Source organism: Suricata suricatta, chromosome 10 (assembly GCF_006229205.1).
Source record: "Suricata suricatta isolate VVHF042 chromosome 10, meerkat_22Aug2017_6uvM2_HiC, whole genome shotgun sequence".
NCBI classification, from domain to species: Eukaryota; Metazoa; Chordata; class Mammalia; order Carnivora; family Herpestidae; genus Suricata; species Suricata suricatta.
In genome coordinates this window covers 63,426,194-63,439,422 of record NC_043709.1, presented here as the reverse complement: position 1 = coordinate 63,439,422, position 13,229 = coordinate 63,426,194, and the positions used below count along the sequence as shown (strand labels likewise).

Here is a 13,229-nt window from a genome sequence, read left to right as displayed (position 1 = left end):
GGGGGCGCGCGGGGGGCGGGGGGAGTTCCGGTTCCGGTTCTTTGTGCAGCTGCAGCGGCGGCTCCGGGGAAGATGGCGGCCCGGGCGGGTTTCCAGTCTGTGGCTCCGAGCGGTGGCGCCGGAGCCTCAGGGGGGGCGGGCGCGGCGGCTGCCTTGGGCCCGGGCGGGACTCCGGGGCCTCCTGTGCGAATGGGCCCGGCGCCTGGTCAAGGGCTGTACCGCTCCCCGATGCCCGGAGCGGCCTATCCGGTGAGTGGGGCAGGAGGAGGGGCGCGCGGGCTGGGGGCGGGGCCGAGCGGGGGCCTGGGAGTGACAGGGGTGGGGGAGAAGTAGGAGGGACTCTCCTGGGGAGGGATTTGGGCCCTGAGCTGGAGTGAGGGGAGGCAGTGCGGAGGAAGGGCAGGGAGGCGGTTAGCATCCCCACCTTCTCCTGGGAGCATTGTTTCCGTTGGGGAGTCAGAGTACAGAAATAGCGTGGATGAAGTGGGGCCAAAGGTGGGCAAGTGGGAACTGGAGTGCAAAAGGCTAGGGCAGCTCCAATGCCCAGAGGAACACAGAAGGTGTAGCTAGCAAATTGAGGTCAGCTTCTAAGGAGACGGTAGTTCGCAGTACCATTTGAGTAAATGTGGGACTTAGAGAAGATGCCCAATGTGTCAGATACAGATGGGGAGAATTTGAGTATAATCTGTCTATCTTTTAGTTGGGGGCTATATTAGCATATGGAACTGCAGCTGGAGTACAGGAACTTCCAGTTGTTTGGATTTCAGAAACAGAGGGCTCTTCCCATTGTGTTCCGCCCCACCCCCAGCCTTGTTTCATTCAAAGAACTCAGGCATCTCTTTCTTGGTGGGGTTAGTAGGGAAGTCATGACATCTCGGGGTCCTCTCCTCTCTATAGAGACCAGGTATGCTGCCAGGCAGCCGAATGACACCTCAGGGACCTTCCATGGGACCCCCTGGCTATGGGGGGAACCCTTCAGTCCGACCTGGCCTGGCCCAGTCAGGGATGGACCAGTCCCGCAAGAGACCTGCGCCTCAGCAGATACAGCAGGTCCAGCAGCAGGCGGTCCAAAATCGAAACCACAAGTAAGATGACCCTGGGGTAGGGGAGGGAGGAAAAGAGGGAGGGAGCCCGTGAGGACACAGGTGGTGGGGGAAACTGAATCCAGAAGTCGTGGTGCTATGTCAGATGGGTGCTCATTCTTCAGAATGCCTCATGTGGGTGGGGGTTGGGGTAGGCAGAGTGTCTTTGATTTGTGAGACGCTTTGCAGTCCCTTCATTTTCCTGTAAATGGAGGTGCTGACCAGTCTGTCTTCATGTTCTGGCTAGTTCCATTCCAACTTGATAACAGTATTTATTCCAAACAGTGCAAAGAAAAAGAAGATGGCTGACAAAATTCTACCTCAAAGGGTGAGTCCAGGATGTAGATCTTCTTGAGGATGTGCTGAGTTTGAAAATAGAGACTGTCAGCTCTAGATCTCAATGATACCTTTTTGTTCCTAAGATTCGTGAACTGGTACCAGAATCCCAGGCCTATATGGATCTCTTGGCTTTTGAAAGGAAGCTGGACCAGACTATCATGAGGAAACGGCTAGATATCCAGGAGGCCTTGAAACGTCCCATCAAGGTAATGCAGGAGAGTGCTAGGCAGAGCGCCAAAGGAGAGGACTCGGGAACCTTCCATAGGCTTAGGATGAGAAATCAAAGGCGCAGTACGGCTCTCCTTGGCATTTAAATTACATCTCTCCCATCCGCCTACGAACTGAGAATTACATTAGAACTGAACAGCAAAGGGGGAGGGGCTTTTGATATCTCTTGCACCAGAAATATACCCTGTCCCTGTTTTGCTGTAATTCCTCTGCCACCATGGGAACCTGGCACCTTGCATGACTTTGTTTGCCATCCTCGTGTATGCACATGCACTCAGGCCAGTGGACCGTATTCTTCTAGATGGAATCTCTATCCCCCCAGCCCAGGGACTGGGGAGATAGTAAGCCAGGATTTTAGGAGTAATCTGGGGGGTTGGGGAGATTCTTATCTTAAATATCAAACCACTGAAGCTCCATCATCAATCCTGTTTCTGCTTTCCTCAGCAAAAACGGAAGCTGCGAATTTTCATTTCTAACACTTTCAATCCGGCTAAGTCAGATGCTGAGGATGGCGAAGGGACAGTGGCTTCCTGGGAGCTTCGGGTAGAAGGACGGCTCCTGGAGGATGTGAGTTCAAAGTCCACTGTGGTTGACCTTTAGGGTGGGAGCTGCCGGGAGCAAGCAGTGTTGTCTGGTTGGCAGGAATCCTGACTGGCGGTCACAGCTCCTGTTGCGAACAGCAGGGAGAGGGTCACTGTGTTCCCTGCACTAAAAGACAATGGCGCTTTGTGTCTGGCTCCCACAGCTTGGCCCTTGCTGTAGTATCACATCGAGAACTTTATTGTTCTGGGATTTGATTTGTTGTTTACCTTCCTCCTGATGGTGCTGGCCGTTGGACTTAGCCTCTGCAGGTTATTCAGTTTTTGTTTTTTGTTCCTTTAAAATCAAGTGACTTTGCACTTAGTACTTGAAGACATGCTTTCCTCTCTGATTCCTTGAGGTCCTTGATTCCCACGGTGGTATCTTCACCTTCCCAATTTTCATCAGAGACCTTTCATAGTTTAAGTGGGATAGTTTTCTTTGCTTCATGGGGAATAACAGCTGACAGGTGTTAGCCTCCTACTTCCCATCCCAGAAGCTCCTTGGGGAAGCTCACCTTTTATTCCCTTACACTCTCTGACGGTCTGTTTCTAGCTATTCAGAAGCAAGCTAATTAGGATGCATTTCTGAAGGAGAACCAGGGCTCTGTGTCAAGAGTTTCCTTCTCCATATAGGTCTCGTCCATCTGCTGGTGGTATCATTCCATCCAAATAAAGCTGTTTTTGTTCTGGCTGCTTATTGCCTGTGATTCATTTCCCCTCTAGAGTCAGACTTTTCTCTCTGTTCAGACTCGCTTTGTATGGGCAGTGGTTGGCTTAACTTGCCTCATTTTCCTTAGGTGGGTAAGTCAGTGACCCTGCATGTGTTAGAAGCTATTATAGGTTCAGGGTTCTGTGACCACCCTCACTAGCTTGATACCTACACCTGCTTTGTCATCTCCTGAGAGAGATTCAAAAGACATTTTTGAGATTTTTTCCCCCCACAGTTGTTGTGGGTTCCTTTTTTAATGGGACTTTGTCTTGAAGAATTTCTTCTGGTCTTTTCTAACATGACCTCTCCTCTTTCTCCTCTAGTCAGCCTTGTCCAAATATGATGCCACAAAACAAAAGAGGAAATTCTCTTCCTTTTTTAAGTCCTTGGTGATCGAACTGGACAAAGACCTGTATGGGCCAGACAACCATCTGGTAGAAGTGAGTAGTTCTGTCCTGTAGGCTTTGACTCCATGACTGGAGGATGATGAACGTGGGAGCCAAACTTTAATGGTTAGGGTGAGGGGGAGGTATAAAGAAAGGGTAACCCCCAGTATGCAGTACTACCATTGCAGTTTGTACATTGACCTCCAGGTGTCACTAGCTGTTTAGTTCTGGTACTGATTGGACCCAAGAGCTCTTGCAGTCTGACTTGTCCCACCTTTTTAATGTTATCCTGGGTGCTGCCTCAAGGGAAATTCTAACGGAGGCCTCTTATACATCCCAGGCGTCTCTGCATCTTGCTTATTAGTAATGGTGAGATATAGTTATCCACATAGTACTCATACTTTTTCCTGAAAGCAAGTGCTGTAATTAAGGCAGTTAACTAATAGGGTTCGAGTCCTTGCAGGATTACCTCTATAGATCTGGGACTTTCTTTTGGTCCCTGTTTAGATTCACATTCTACATAATTAAAACTCCTTTGTTATAAGCTTGGTTACACAATGTTCTGAAGACTGTGTTAGCGACAGTGTTCTTTGGGGTACAGTCAAAATAGAATGAGACAGTCCAGCTCTCTAAATGAACTTAACCTGCTCCTTTCTTTGCCAGTGTAGCTGCAGCCCCTTAACCTCAACCACTAAGAGACATGGGAAGGTCTTTACCATCTAATAAGGGAAGTAAGTCATAGAATCAATAGACATTTGTAAATATATTTAACTGGACTTTATAGCAGTAGAGTATACTGGCTAAGAACGTGGGCTGTAGTATCAGACATGCCAGAGCTCAAATCACAGAACCACCACTTAGTGGTTGTTTAACCTCGGGCAAGTTACTTCACTCTTCTAAGCATTTGTTTGCTCATCTATAAAGTAGGTTTAGTTGTGCCTATCTAATATGGATGTTGTCGGAATTAAATGAGATAATCTCAGCTAAATGTCTTAGAAGACTTGTCCATAGTAAGTATTCAAGAAATGATAGGTATGTTATCTTACTATGCACATGTGTATTATCCATTTTGTGGATAAAGTTGCCACTGAAAATTTAGGCTAGTTTAAATGTGACCCTATACAGAATCAAAAGATTGATCTGCTTATACACAGACAGTAATCTCAGAGCTTTATGCAGTTTTTAAAAATGTCTTATGCTATTGCTCTTTTCCAATAGCCTCAGTAATCAAAGTTGAATATTCAGTCATTACAGAAGCTCTTCCCTCCACCCCAGCTCTTCCTGAGGGAGAGCTCCCCCTGACATCTTCCTCTCTGTAGTGGCACAGGACCGCCACTACCCAGGAGACGGATGGCTTCCAGGTGAAGCGGCCAGGAGATGTGAATGTACGGTGTACTGTCCTACTGATGCTGGACTACCAGGTATTCTGTGGTGAAGTCAAGGGGTCCAGCTTTCACAGCCACAGCCCATCGGCAGCCTGACATGTAAAGGTTTAAGTCTAGTTGTGGGTAATTTGTCATCAGACTGTAAGCTCCCTAGATATAGGGATAGGGTCATAGTCATCCCTGAGCGCCTCCTACTATTTTTTGGTGTCCGAGAAAGCATTACGTTAGTGCTTGTCAAATGATTTGAATGTATGGCCCTGCTAAAGCACCCCAAAATGCTTGTAGACCCAGCTCACTAGATTCATGCCTGTACTCTCTGGCTCTCTGCAGCCTCCCCAGTTTAAATTAGACCCTCGCCTGGCTCGGCTCCTGGGCATCCACACCCAGACCCGTCCGGTGATCATCCAAGCACTGTGGCAATATATTAAGACACATAAGCTCCAGGACCCTCATGAGCGGGAGTTTGTCATCTGTGACAAGTACCTCCAGCAGGTAAGAAAAAGACCCATTCTTTTGCCAAAGACCAGTAGAGTATTAGTTTTGTGCTCAGAATGCCAACTTCTTAGCTGCTTTTCCTCTTTCACACAGATCTTTGAGTCTCAACGTATGAAGTTTTCAGAGATTCCTCAACGGCTCCATGCCTTGCTTATGCCACCAGAGCCCATCATCATTAATCATGTCATCAGGTAAGCATGTGTATGAGAGGCAGCAGTGTGCTGGAGTGGGCCGGCACCAACTTGCATAAGACGGCTGTTAAGTTTTCAGGAAGCAGGTTGTCAAATAGCAGTTATTTAAATTATATATAAACTTGTAATTTAATACATTAGAGTGGGGTGCCTGGGATTGACCCTGGGATCAAGCCCTGCCTCAGACTCTGCACTGAGTGTGGATCCTGCTTGGGATTCTCTCTCTCCTCCTCTCTCTGTCCCTTCCCCACTTGTATGCATGTGCTCTCTCTCAAAATAAATGAACGTTAAAAAGTGTTACAGTAAAACTGAGGATAATATATATTCAAAAATTCTTTTCTCAATTATTTTATTACATCTTACTAGTATTCATGTTTTTGAGGTTACTTACATGTGTTGCATATGTATAGTGGAAGTACCAGGCAGCTTCCCCTGCTATCCAAAACGCAAGCGTTCCTGTGGAAACTTTCATAAGCTGAAATGGCATAAGGCAAAAAAGTGATTTCTATTCACTTTTATGGAAAAGATTTTGAGCATCCTAGACCCCCACAATAACCTCTTTGGCGCAGAATATGATGAAATAAAGCACAGGTGCTCACAGATAAAATTCCAGGCTGGAGCAGCATGGTGCTGAGATGCCGCGGCCAGGTCCCGGAGAAGGGGATTGCTGGTCACTTGCCGCTCAGGGTGGGTACCGCCTCTGCTGCTGCGGCAAAGCCAGTGCTGAACGCTAGTTTTGCTTGTGCCTATTTTTGTACACATGAAAATCCTCTTCAGAAAGACTAATGTAGGCCTTTCAGAAAAGCAAAGTGGCATAATGTGAATCCAGAAAGGAGTATGATGTCTTACTGCACATCTCTTCCCAGCTCCTTGATCAGCAACCTAATGTTAGGAGCTTAAGGTCAACCACTTTGGGAATATTTAACCCACAGAAATCAGCAGATGCTACAAATTGGCTTCTTTTTCCTTCTCTTTTGGAGAATCAGTCGTTTGACATGTACCAGCTCATCGTGCTGGGCTACCATCTCTTCAGTGGATGGCAAAACATTCCGTTCTGAGACTCCCAATTCCATTCTCTCTTTCCACTTTTTTGTTCAGAGGATGGATGGGCAAGGCGTCTCAGCAGATAAGGAGTGAAGGAATGCCCTTCCTCCTCAAAGCAGCAGGTGGCTGGCTGTAGTCTCTGCTTTCTTTCCCTTACTCCATATTAATTCCAGTAAACGCCTTCTCTTTATATGAACCATCACTCAGCCAACAGTGATTCGTCCAATGTATGTGTTGGATCATAAGAAGCTAATCTGTCTTAAGTGTTCCTAAGTGTAAGGTTAAGCTTCTTTCTACTTTAGTTTGTATGGCGTGTGTGTATGTATGTGATTGTGTGTGTGTGTCTGTCTGTCTGTCTGTCTGAAGTAGGCTCCATGCCCACTGACACAGAGAGCCCAACAGAGGGCTTGAACTCATGGCCCTGAGATTAAGACCTGAACTGAAATCAAGAGTCAGACTCTTAACCAACTGAGCCATCCAGGTGCTCTGGTATGTGTTTTATTAGAATTTATTTTCAGGTCAATTTTGGTTTAACAGGGGGAAAGATATGTAAGATACTACAGTAGTGGTTTTCTTTGGGGAGGAAGAAACTTAATTTTCACTGGATATTTTTTGTACCATTTGAATTTTTACCATTGATTAAAAAACAAAACTTTGTTGAGGTTTTAGATACAGTAGGTCACACACATTTGAAGTATAGTTTGAGACTTTGTCAAATGTAACACCATGTAGTAGCTGCCAATGCAAAGAGGGTACAAGAGATTTCTGTCACACAAAAGTTCTCTTGTGCCTTTTTGCAGTCAAACCCTTCATTCTTGGGCCTTCTTCTTGACCCTATGTAAATAGGTCTTAGGGGACAAGCCCGTTACCAGGCTCCTTTGCTTTTCTCCCCAGTGTCGACCCGAACGATCAGAAAAAGACCGCTTGTTATGACATTGATGTGGAAGTGGATGATACTTTGAAGACCCAGATGAATTCTTTTCTTCTGTCTACTGCCAGCCAGCAGGAGATTGCTACTCTAGACAACAAGGTAGGGGCCCCTGCCCTGGGTGGCCTGGATGCCACCAACCTCCTGTTACAGCTTCTAAGCTGTCTTTTGACTCTTGGTGTTCATCCAAAATGTATTAACACCTCATATATGCTAGGTACTGTGCTTGGTGCCATATGGAGCTGGACACTGATTCTGGCTATAACTTTTAATAGCTTTAAGCCTCAGTTTCTGAACTGTGAGATAGAGACTATAACTTTTTTGTAAGGTTGTTATGAGGATTAAATGAGACTATGTACATAAAGATGACATTGTATCTGGCACATAAGAACAAGTGGTAACTGTTGCCCTTTCTATTATTAATCTTACTAGACATAGTTCACGCAGGTAAAGCCAAAAATGAAGAACACAAAAGAGAACAGAGAGCCTTTCCTGGAAGAGTTGATGCCCCAACTAAGTCTTGAAGGACAAGAGTTAAGGAAAGGGGAGAAGGGACAGTGGTGCTTAGGGGCGTGGTAGGCAGAAGACATTCCAGAAAGAGGGAACAGGGTATGTAAAGGTCGAAAGATGAGAGTGAGCCTGGTGTTCACGAGGTACAAGCTGTTTTGTGTGCTAGATGTGTCTCGGGGTGCTAGCTGTGGATGGGGAGTTTGGAGAAAGGAAACTGGATAGGGAAGCAGGAGCTTACGAATGAAGAAGCTTTGATATAGGGAAAACTGGTTTGTACTTTGTCCCGAAGACAGGAGGAAGTGATGCTTTTTGCATTTAAAATGATCCCCTGCTGGAAGGTGGAGGGAGTTCTAAGAGGGTAAACCTGGAGACAGGAAGCCCGGTTAGGAGGCAATGCAGTAACGCAGGTGAATGGTGTTGAGGGCCTCTACTTGTGGTGCTGACAGTAAGGACGAAAGTATACAGATGTGAGAGGTGTCTAAGTGTAACTGAAGAGATTTGGATGCTGCTTTGATGCAAATGGTGGCGTGAGGCTTGAGGGAGAAGGAGGCAGGACTCCCAGGCTTTTAGCTTGGGTGGATAGTAGTAGTTATTCAAAGTGGCAACTGGAGTACAGGAGGAGAAGTGAGCATTGGGGAAAAGTAGTGAATTTCGTTTTGGAGAGTTTCAGGGGCCTTGAGAAATCAGGCAGTTGGATTGGTTGAAGTTTAGAAAATGAACTCTGGTCTGCAGTCTGAGGACTCCCCAACTTTTCAGTGGTAATGGGAGATATATGAGTGAATAGAGTTGCCAGAAAGAGTATAGAGAATGACAAAAGGGCAGGAACAAACCCCAGGACCGTAGCTTTTGAGAAAGCTGTCTGTTGCACTGCGGTTCTGCCTGAGTGTTTTGGGGTCCATTTGTGCTGTGGATTAAGTATTCACCATGTAGCTTCCCCCACAGTGGACACTGTAGAGACCAGAAGGAAAACCGTACCTACTTGCTGAAAGAATGCCGAGTGCTGGAGCAGTTAGGGCTCTGGGCAGCACTCTGGACCTAGGCTGGGAGCTGCAGGCACATGGAGATGTCAGACAGTGGCTGTCATTTAACTTTGCATTTCCCAGTTTGAAAATGTTATGAGCGTGGGGCGCCTGGGTGGCTCAATCAGTTAAGTGTCCGACTTCAGCTCACTGATCTTTGGTTCATGGGTTTGAGCCCCGCATCGGGCTCTGTGCTGACAGCTCAGATCCTGGAGTTTGCTTCGGATTCTGTGTCTCCCTGTCTCTCTGCTCCTCCTCCCCCACTCATTTCTCTCTCTCTCTCTCTCTCTCTCTCTCTCTGAAAAATAAACATAAAAGATGTTAGGAGCTTCCTTCTCCTCTTTCAGATCCATGAGACAATAGAAACTATCAATCAGCTGAAAACCCAGCGGGAGTTCATGCTGAGCTTTGCCAGAGACCCTCAGGGTTTCATCAATGATTGGCTTCAGTCCCAGTGCCGGGACCTCAAGGTAAAGAACCCAGGAAAGGTACAAAGGGACTTAGGTCAGTTGGGCGCACATTTGCTTTATTTCTGTCACATCTGGTAGAAAAGCCAGAGGGGGAAATGAAGCGCCAGATTTTCTTTAGCATGTTCTAGGGTCTATTTTACAATCACGTCAGGAATTGGAGGTAGAACCTTCAAGTGTTTATCTAGTACTTTCTAAAGGTGTCATATTGTAGGGGATGCAGAGAGGAAAATTGGATCTCTGCTTTCCAAGCAGCCTGCATTCTGTTTGGAGAAAGTAGGCTAGTAGGATTTATTTGTTAATTTATTTATTTAAAATGTGAGGGTCTAATTGGTTTTATTCAGTGATTCATGAATCAGGCATCATCCCTTCCAGTAAATAGGCACTCTGAGGACTGTACAGAATGGAAGGTTTTGATAAGCAGGAGGAGGGTGGGGCAAGGAAGTTCTTAGCAAAAGTAAAGAAAGGATTATTTCAGACCAGGCCATTTTCTTTTTTGGGGAAGGGAACAGACTGGTACTGGTTTAAAAAGTTGTAAACCATGTAGGACATTCAGAACTCGCCACTATCAATGAGAATGGAGATGGATGAGGCTAGAGTAGCTGGGGAGTGCTCAGTGGCAAGTTTGAGATTTGAGGTATTTGTCAGAGAGGGGAGCACTATAAGCTCAGGCAAGAAGTTGGAAATGAGCACTGAACAAGTGAAATGTCCTCTCAGTTTTCTCTTATCCTGTGGCGACTGTGACTATAGTTCTAGAGGCTGAGCAGAGGAGCAAGGGAAGAGGGGTGCCAGGAAGGATCCCTGAACAAGGCAATGACTTGATGATGGCAGGAGGTGGCTTTGGTTGTGGTGGCAGTGATTTGGCAGGGCCGAGCACCCAAACGGGTGGCTCAGACAACAAGAATTTCTTGTTTACCTGGAGGCTAAACGTGTGATGTCTGGGTGCCAGCAGGGCTCGTTTCTTGTGAGGGCTGTGAGGGAGAGCCTGGTCCGGGCCGCTCGCCTGGCTTGTGGTAGCCTCAGGCATTCCTTGGTGTGCAGATGGTGTGTCTTCACATCGTCTTCCCTCTGTGCATGTCTGTCTCTGTGTCCAAGTTCCCCCTCTTTATAAGAATACCAGTCACGTTGGATTAGGCCCACCCTAATGACCTCATCTTAACTTGATCATCTACAGAGACCCTATTTCCAAATAAGGTCACATTCACAGGTACTGAGGGGTTAGGATTTTGACATCTTCTGGGGGGTACAATTCAGGCCATAACAGATATGAGGGAGGGATACAGGTGTGTTCTCCTCTCTCTTCCTCTCACGTATCCCCCAGACCATGACTGATGTGGTGGGTAACCCAGAAGAAGAACGCCGAGCTGAGTTTTACTTCCAGCCTTGGGCTCAGGAGGCTGTGTGCCGATACTTCTACTCCAAGGTAGGTGCCCAGGCATGGGAAACTGATGAAAAGCAAAGGGTCTGAACTCCTGGTGGGGGTCAGTGATATTAGGTACCAGCTTCTGGTTTGTCTCATCTTCTCCCTTCACTATTTTCTCCCTAGGTGCAGCAGAGACGACAAGAATTAGAGCAAGCCCTGGGAATCCGAAATACATAGGGCCTCCCTCACAGCCCTGATTGAGCTGCACCGATTCTTATTTGGGCCCTGTGCTGCCTGCCTCATAGCACCTGCCTTGGTCTTGCTTGGGGCCTTCCAGGGGATGCTGTTGGTTCAAGGACAACACCAGAATGAAGAGGGTCTCACACTTCTGTCTCATAAGACACCTAGTACCCTCTTCTCCCACCCCATCCCTTCCTGTCCCCCAGCTTCCCTTTGCCCCGCAAAGTTCCCATGTGCCTCTACCCTCCCCTGGTCTACATAGGACCTCTAGATAGTATTAGAGAAAGAACCTGTAGTGGTAATCAGTGCATTGAATGGATTGGGCCCAAGGCCAGGTGGTCTTCAAGGGGACCGGCTACACTGATCCTGCCCTTCAGAGACCCAGGAGTTAGGAGCTTCAGCCCCTTCTCTGAGACTCAGGCCTGGGGGCACTCTGTAAGTTAGTTGATCTTGGCTCTCCTGATAACAGAGTCCAACTTCCTTCCTTCCCTCCACAGGTTTGGAGCACCCTTCCTTCACTTGTTGCCCTCTAGCACTAAAGGAGCCCTGGTTCTGGGGCCCCACTGAGCCCCAGGTCAGTCCGCAGCCCTCTGGGTTGGCCTGCTGCTTCAGTGCTTCTCTTACTCCCTCGTAGGGGGTCCACATCAGTATTGGAGTTTGTTCTTTGACTGTTGCTCCCTCCCAGCACACTCCCTATAGCTGCTCTTTGTAGGATTCCTCTCCTCTTGGTCTGTCCTGATTCAGGGCATTTGGGTGGGGGGATCTTGCCTTTCCCTGTCAGAGCCTCAGGGACCTAACCTGGGGTATTGTCATTGCCAGCAGAGGCTGTTCCTTACTGCTGTTGCTTGGAGGTGTGACTCATTTATTCACTCCACCCTGCCTCCCCCATCCCTTCATGGAGAAACAGGCCTAAAATCAAACGGGTAAAAGCCCTGGGCCCTCCCTGTCTTCCTGTCCCTTGTTTGCCCAGTTGACACCCACTGGTGACTTCTAGGGCACTGAGGAGTGAAAGCGCCTAGGGCTGGCGAATAGCTCTGAGTTGGGTTTGTGACTCTTCCCTCTCCCTGCCTCACAGGATTGTGACTCCCCAGCCCCTGCCCTCAAAGCTTCAGACCCCTCAGGTAGCAGCAGGACCTTGTGATCTTGGCCCCTTGGAACTGAGATGGTTTTGCATCTTTCCAGGAGAGCTTCAGATTCTTCTTCCAGGTTGTATCACCCCAAGTTAGCATATCCCAGGCTCGCAGACTCAACACAGCAGGGTGGGAGACAGCTGGGCACAGAGGGGGAATTCCGTTCAGCCTGGGCTCTAAACCCGCAGAACTGACAAAGCCCCTGCTTCCCCACCCCCTCCTCAGGCTCCTGCGAGCACATCCTCCAGCCCCATGCCCCTACCTGTTCCACACTGGGGACAGCAGAATTTTCTCCCCATCTTCCCATCCTGCCATTATCCCTCCCTTCCCTTAAAAGGTTCTTCCCACAGAGACACTGGATAGCCTCTGTCCTTGGGGGCTGGAACCATGAGAAGGAAGCTCAGCACTCCTACGTAGTGTCCCTGTTGAAGATAACTGTTTTTATTAACTGAATTATGTTTTTTTCATGGACCAAGATTTTTTTTGTACTGTCCCCTAATCAATGTCACCCAGTTTTAATAAAAGAATCTTCTGAAGGATGGGTCCCCCTACCTATTGAGGGAGAGCACTTCCCTGAGCTCTTTCTCCAAATACCATTAGCCATGCTCGTGGTGTTTATTCGTTTTATTTGACAAATATTTATTGAGCACCTGCTGCGTGCCAGCTGTGGTGCTAGGCACTAGGGATATGGTGGAAAACAAGGTTTCTACCCTATGGACATCCATTTTTCACCTTAGAGCCTGCTCTGTCAGCCCAGTGGTCCAAGTAGGCCAGGTGCTGGTTGGGAATATTGGGCTTCCTCGCTGGATCTGAGGGTCCTGCCCGTGGCTCTTGTCGGGGAGGTATTAACTAGACTGTGACACTGCCATCCCCCCTAACCTTCCAGGCTCCCCATGGCACCCACTGGCTCGAGAGCCTGCCCTTGAGCGCCTGTGATTGCTCAGGCTTGATGCTTCTGAGCCACCGGTAGGACTTCTCAGGGCTCCTATGTAGGTAGGGCGTGCACAGAAGACGACTATTCCTTTGCCTGCTGTCCCTTTAAGGTTCCACTTTTGTGGTCCTGAGTGAGATTTCAGTTATTAAGACCAGCACGGAAGTGCTGTTGTCCTCTCCATAGTACAGATTATCAGCC

At 47.9% G+C, this 13,229-nt stretch overlaps 1 protein-coding gene across 7 annotated transcripts; it reads left to right on the top strand.

Moving 5' to 3' along the window:
• Positions 1-33: 33 nt before the first annotated feature.
• SMARCD1 (SWI/SNF related, matrix associated, actin dependent regulator of chromatin, subfamily d, member 1) lies at positions 34-12,636 on the top strand. 7 transcript variants are annotated; one of them, XR_003914381.1, is made up of 15 exons: positions 34-249; positions 898-1,085; positions 1,368-1,410; positions 1,505-1,627; positions 2,094-2,216; positions 3,263-3,379; positions 4,645-4,746; positions 5,041-5,202; positions 5,299-5,396; positions 7,335-7,470; positions 9,245-9,367; positions 10,686-10,787; positions 10,911-11,104; positions 11,465-11,541; positions 12,043-12,636. XR_003914381.1 is itself a non-coding variant. In XM_029954467.1 (13 exons), exons 1-13 carry the CDS (start codon positions 73-75, stop codon positions 10,962-10,964), a joined length of 1,548 nt encoding a protein of 515 aa, XP_029810327.1. In that variant the 5' UTR covers positions 34-72; the 3' UTR covers positions 10,965-12,636. The 7 variants fall into 7 exon arrangements, 3 of the variants coding, with proteins under 3 accessions (XP_029810327.1, XP_029810328.1, XP_029810329.1); XR_003914378.1 differs by having other exon boundaries at positions 11,465-12,636; XR_003914380.1 differs by having other exon boundaries at positions 10,911-11,541.
• Positions 12,637-13,229: the final 593 nt, after the last annotated feature.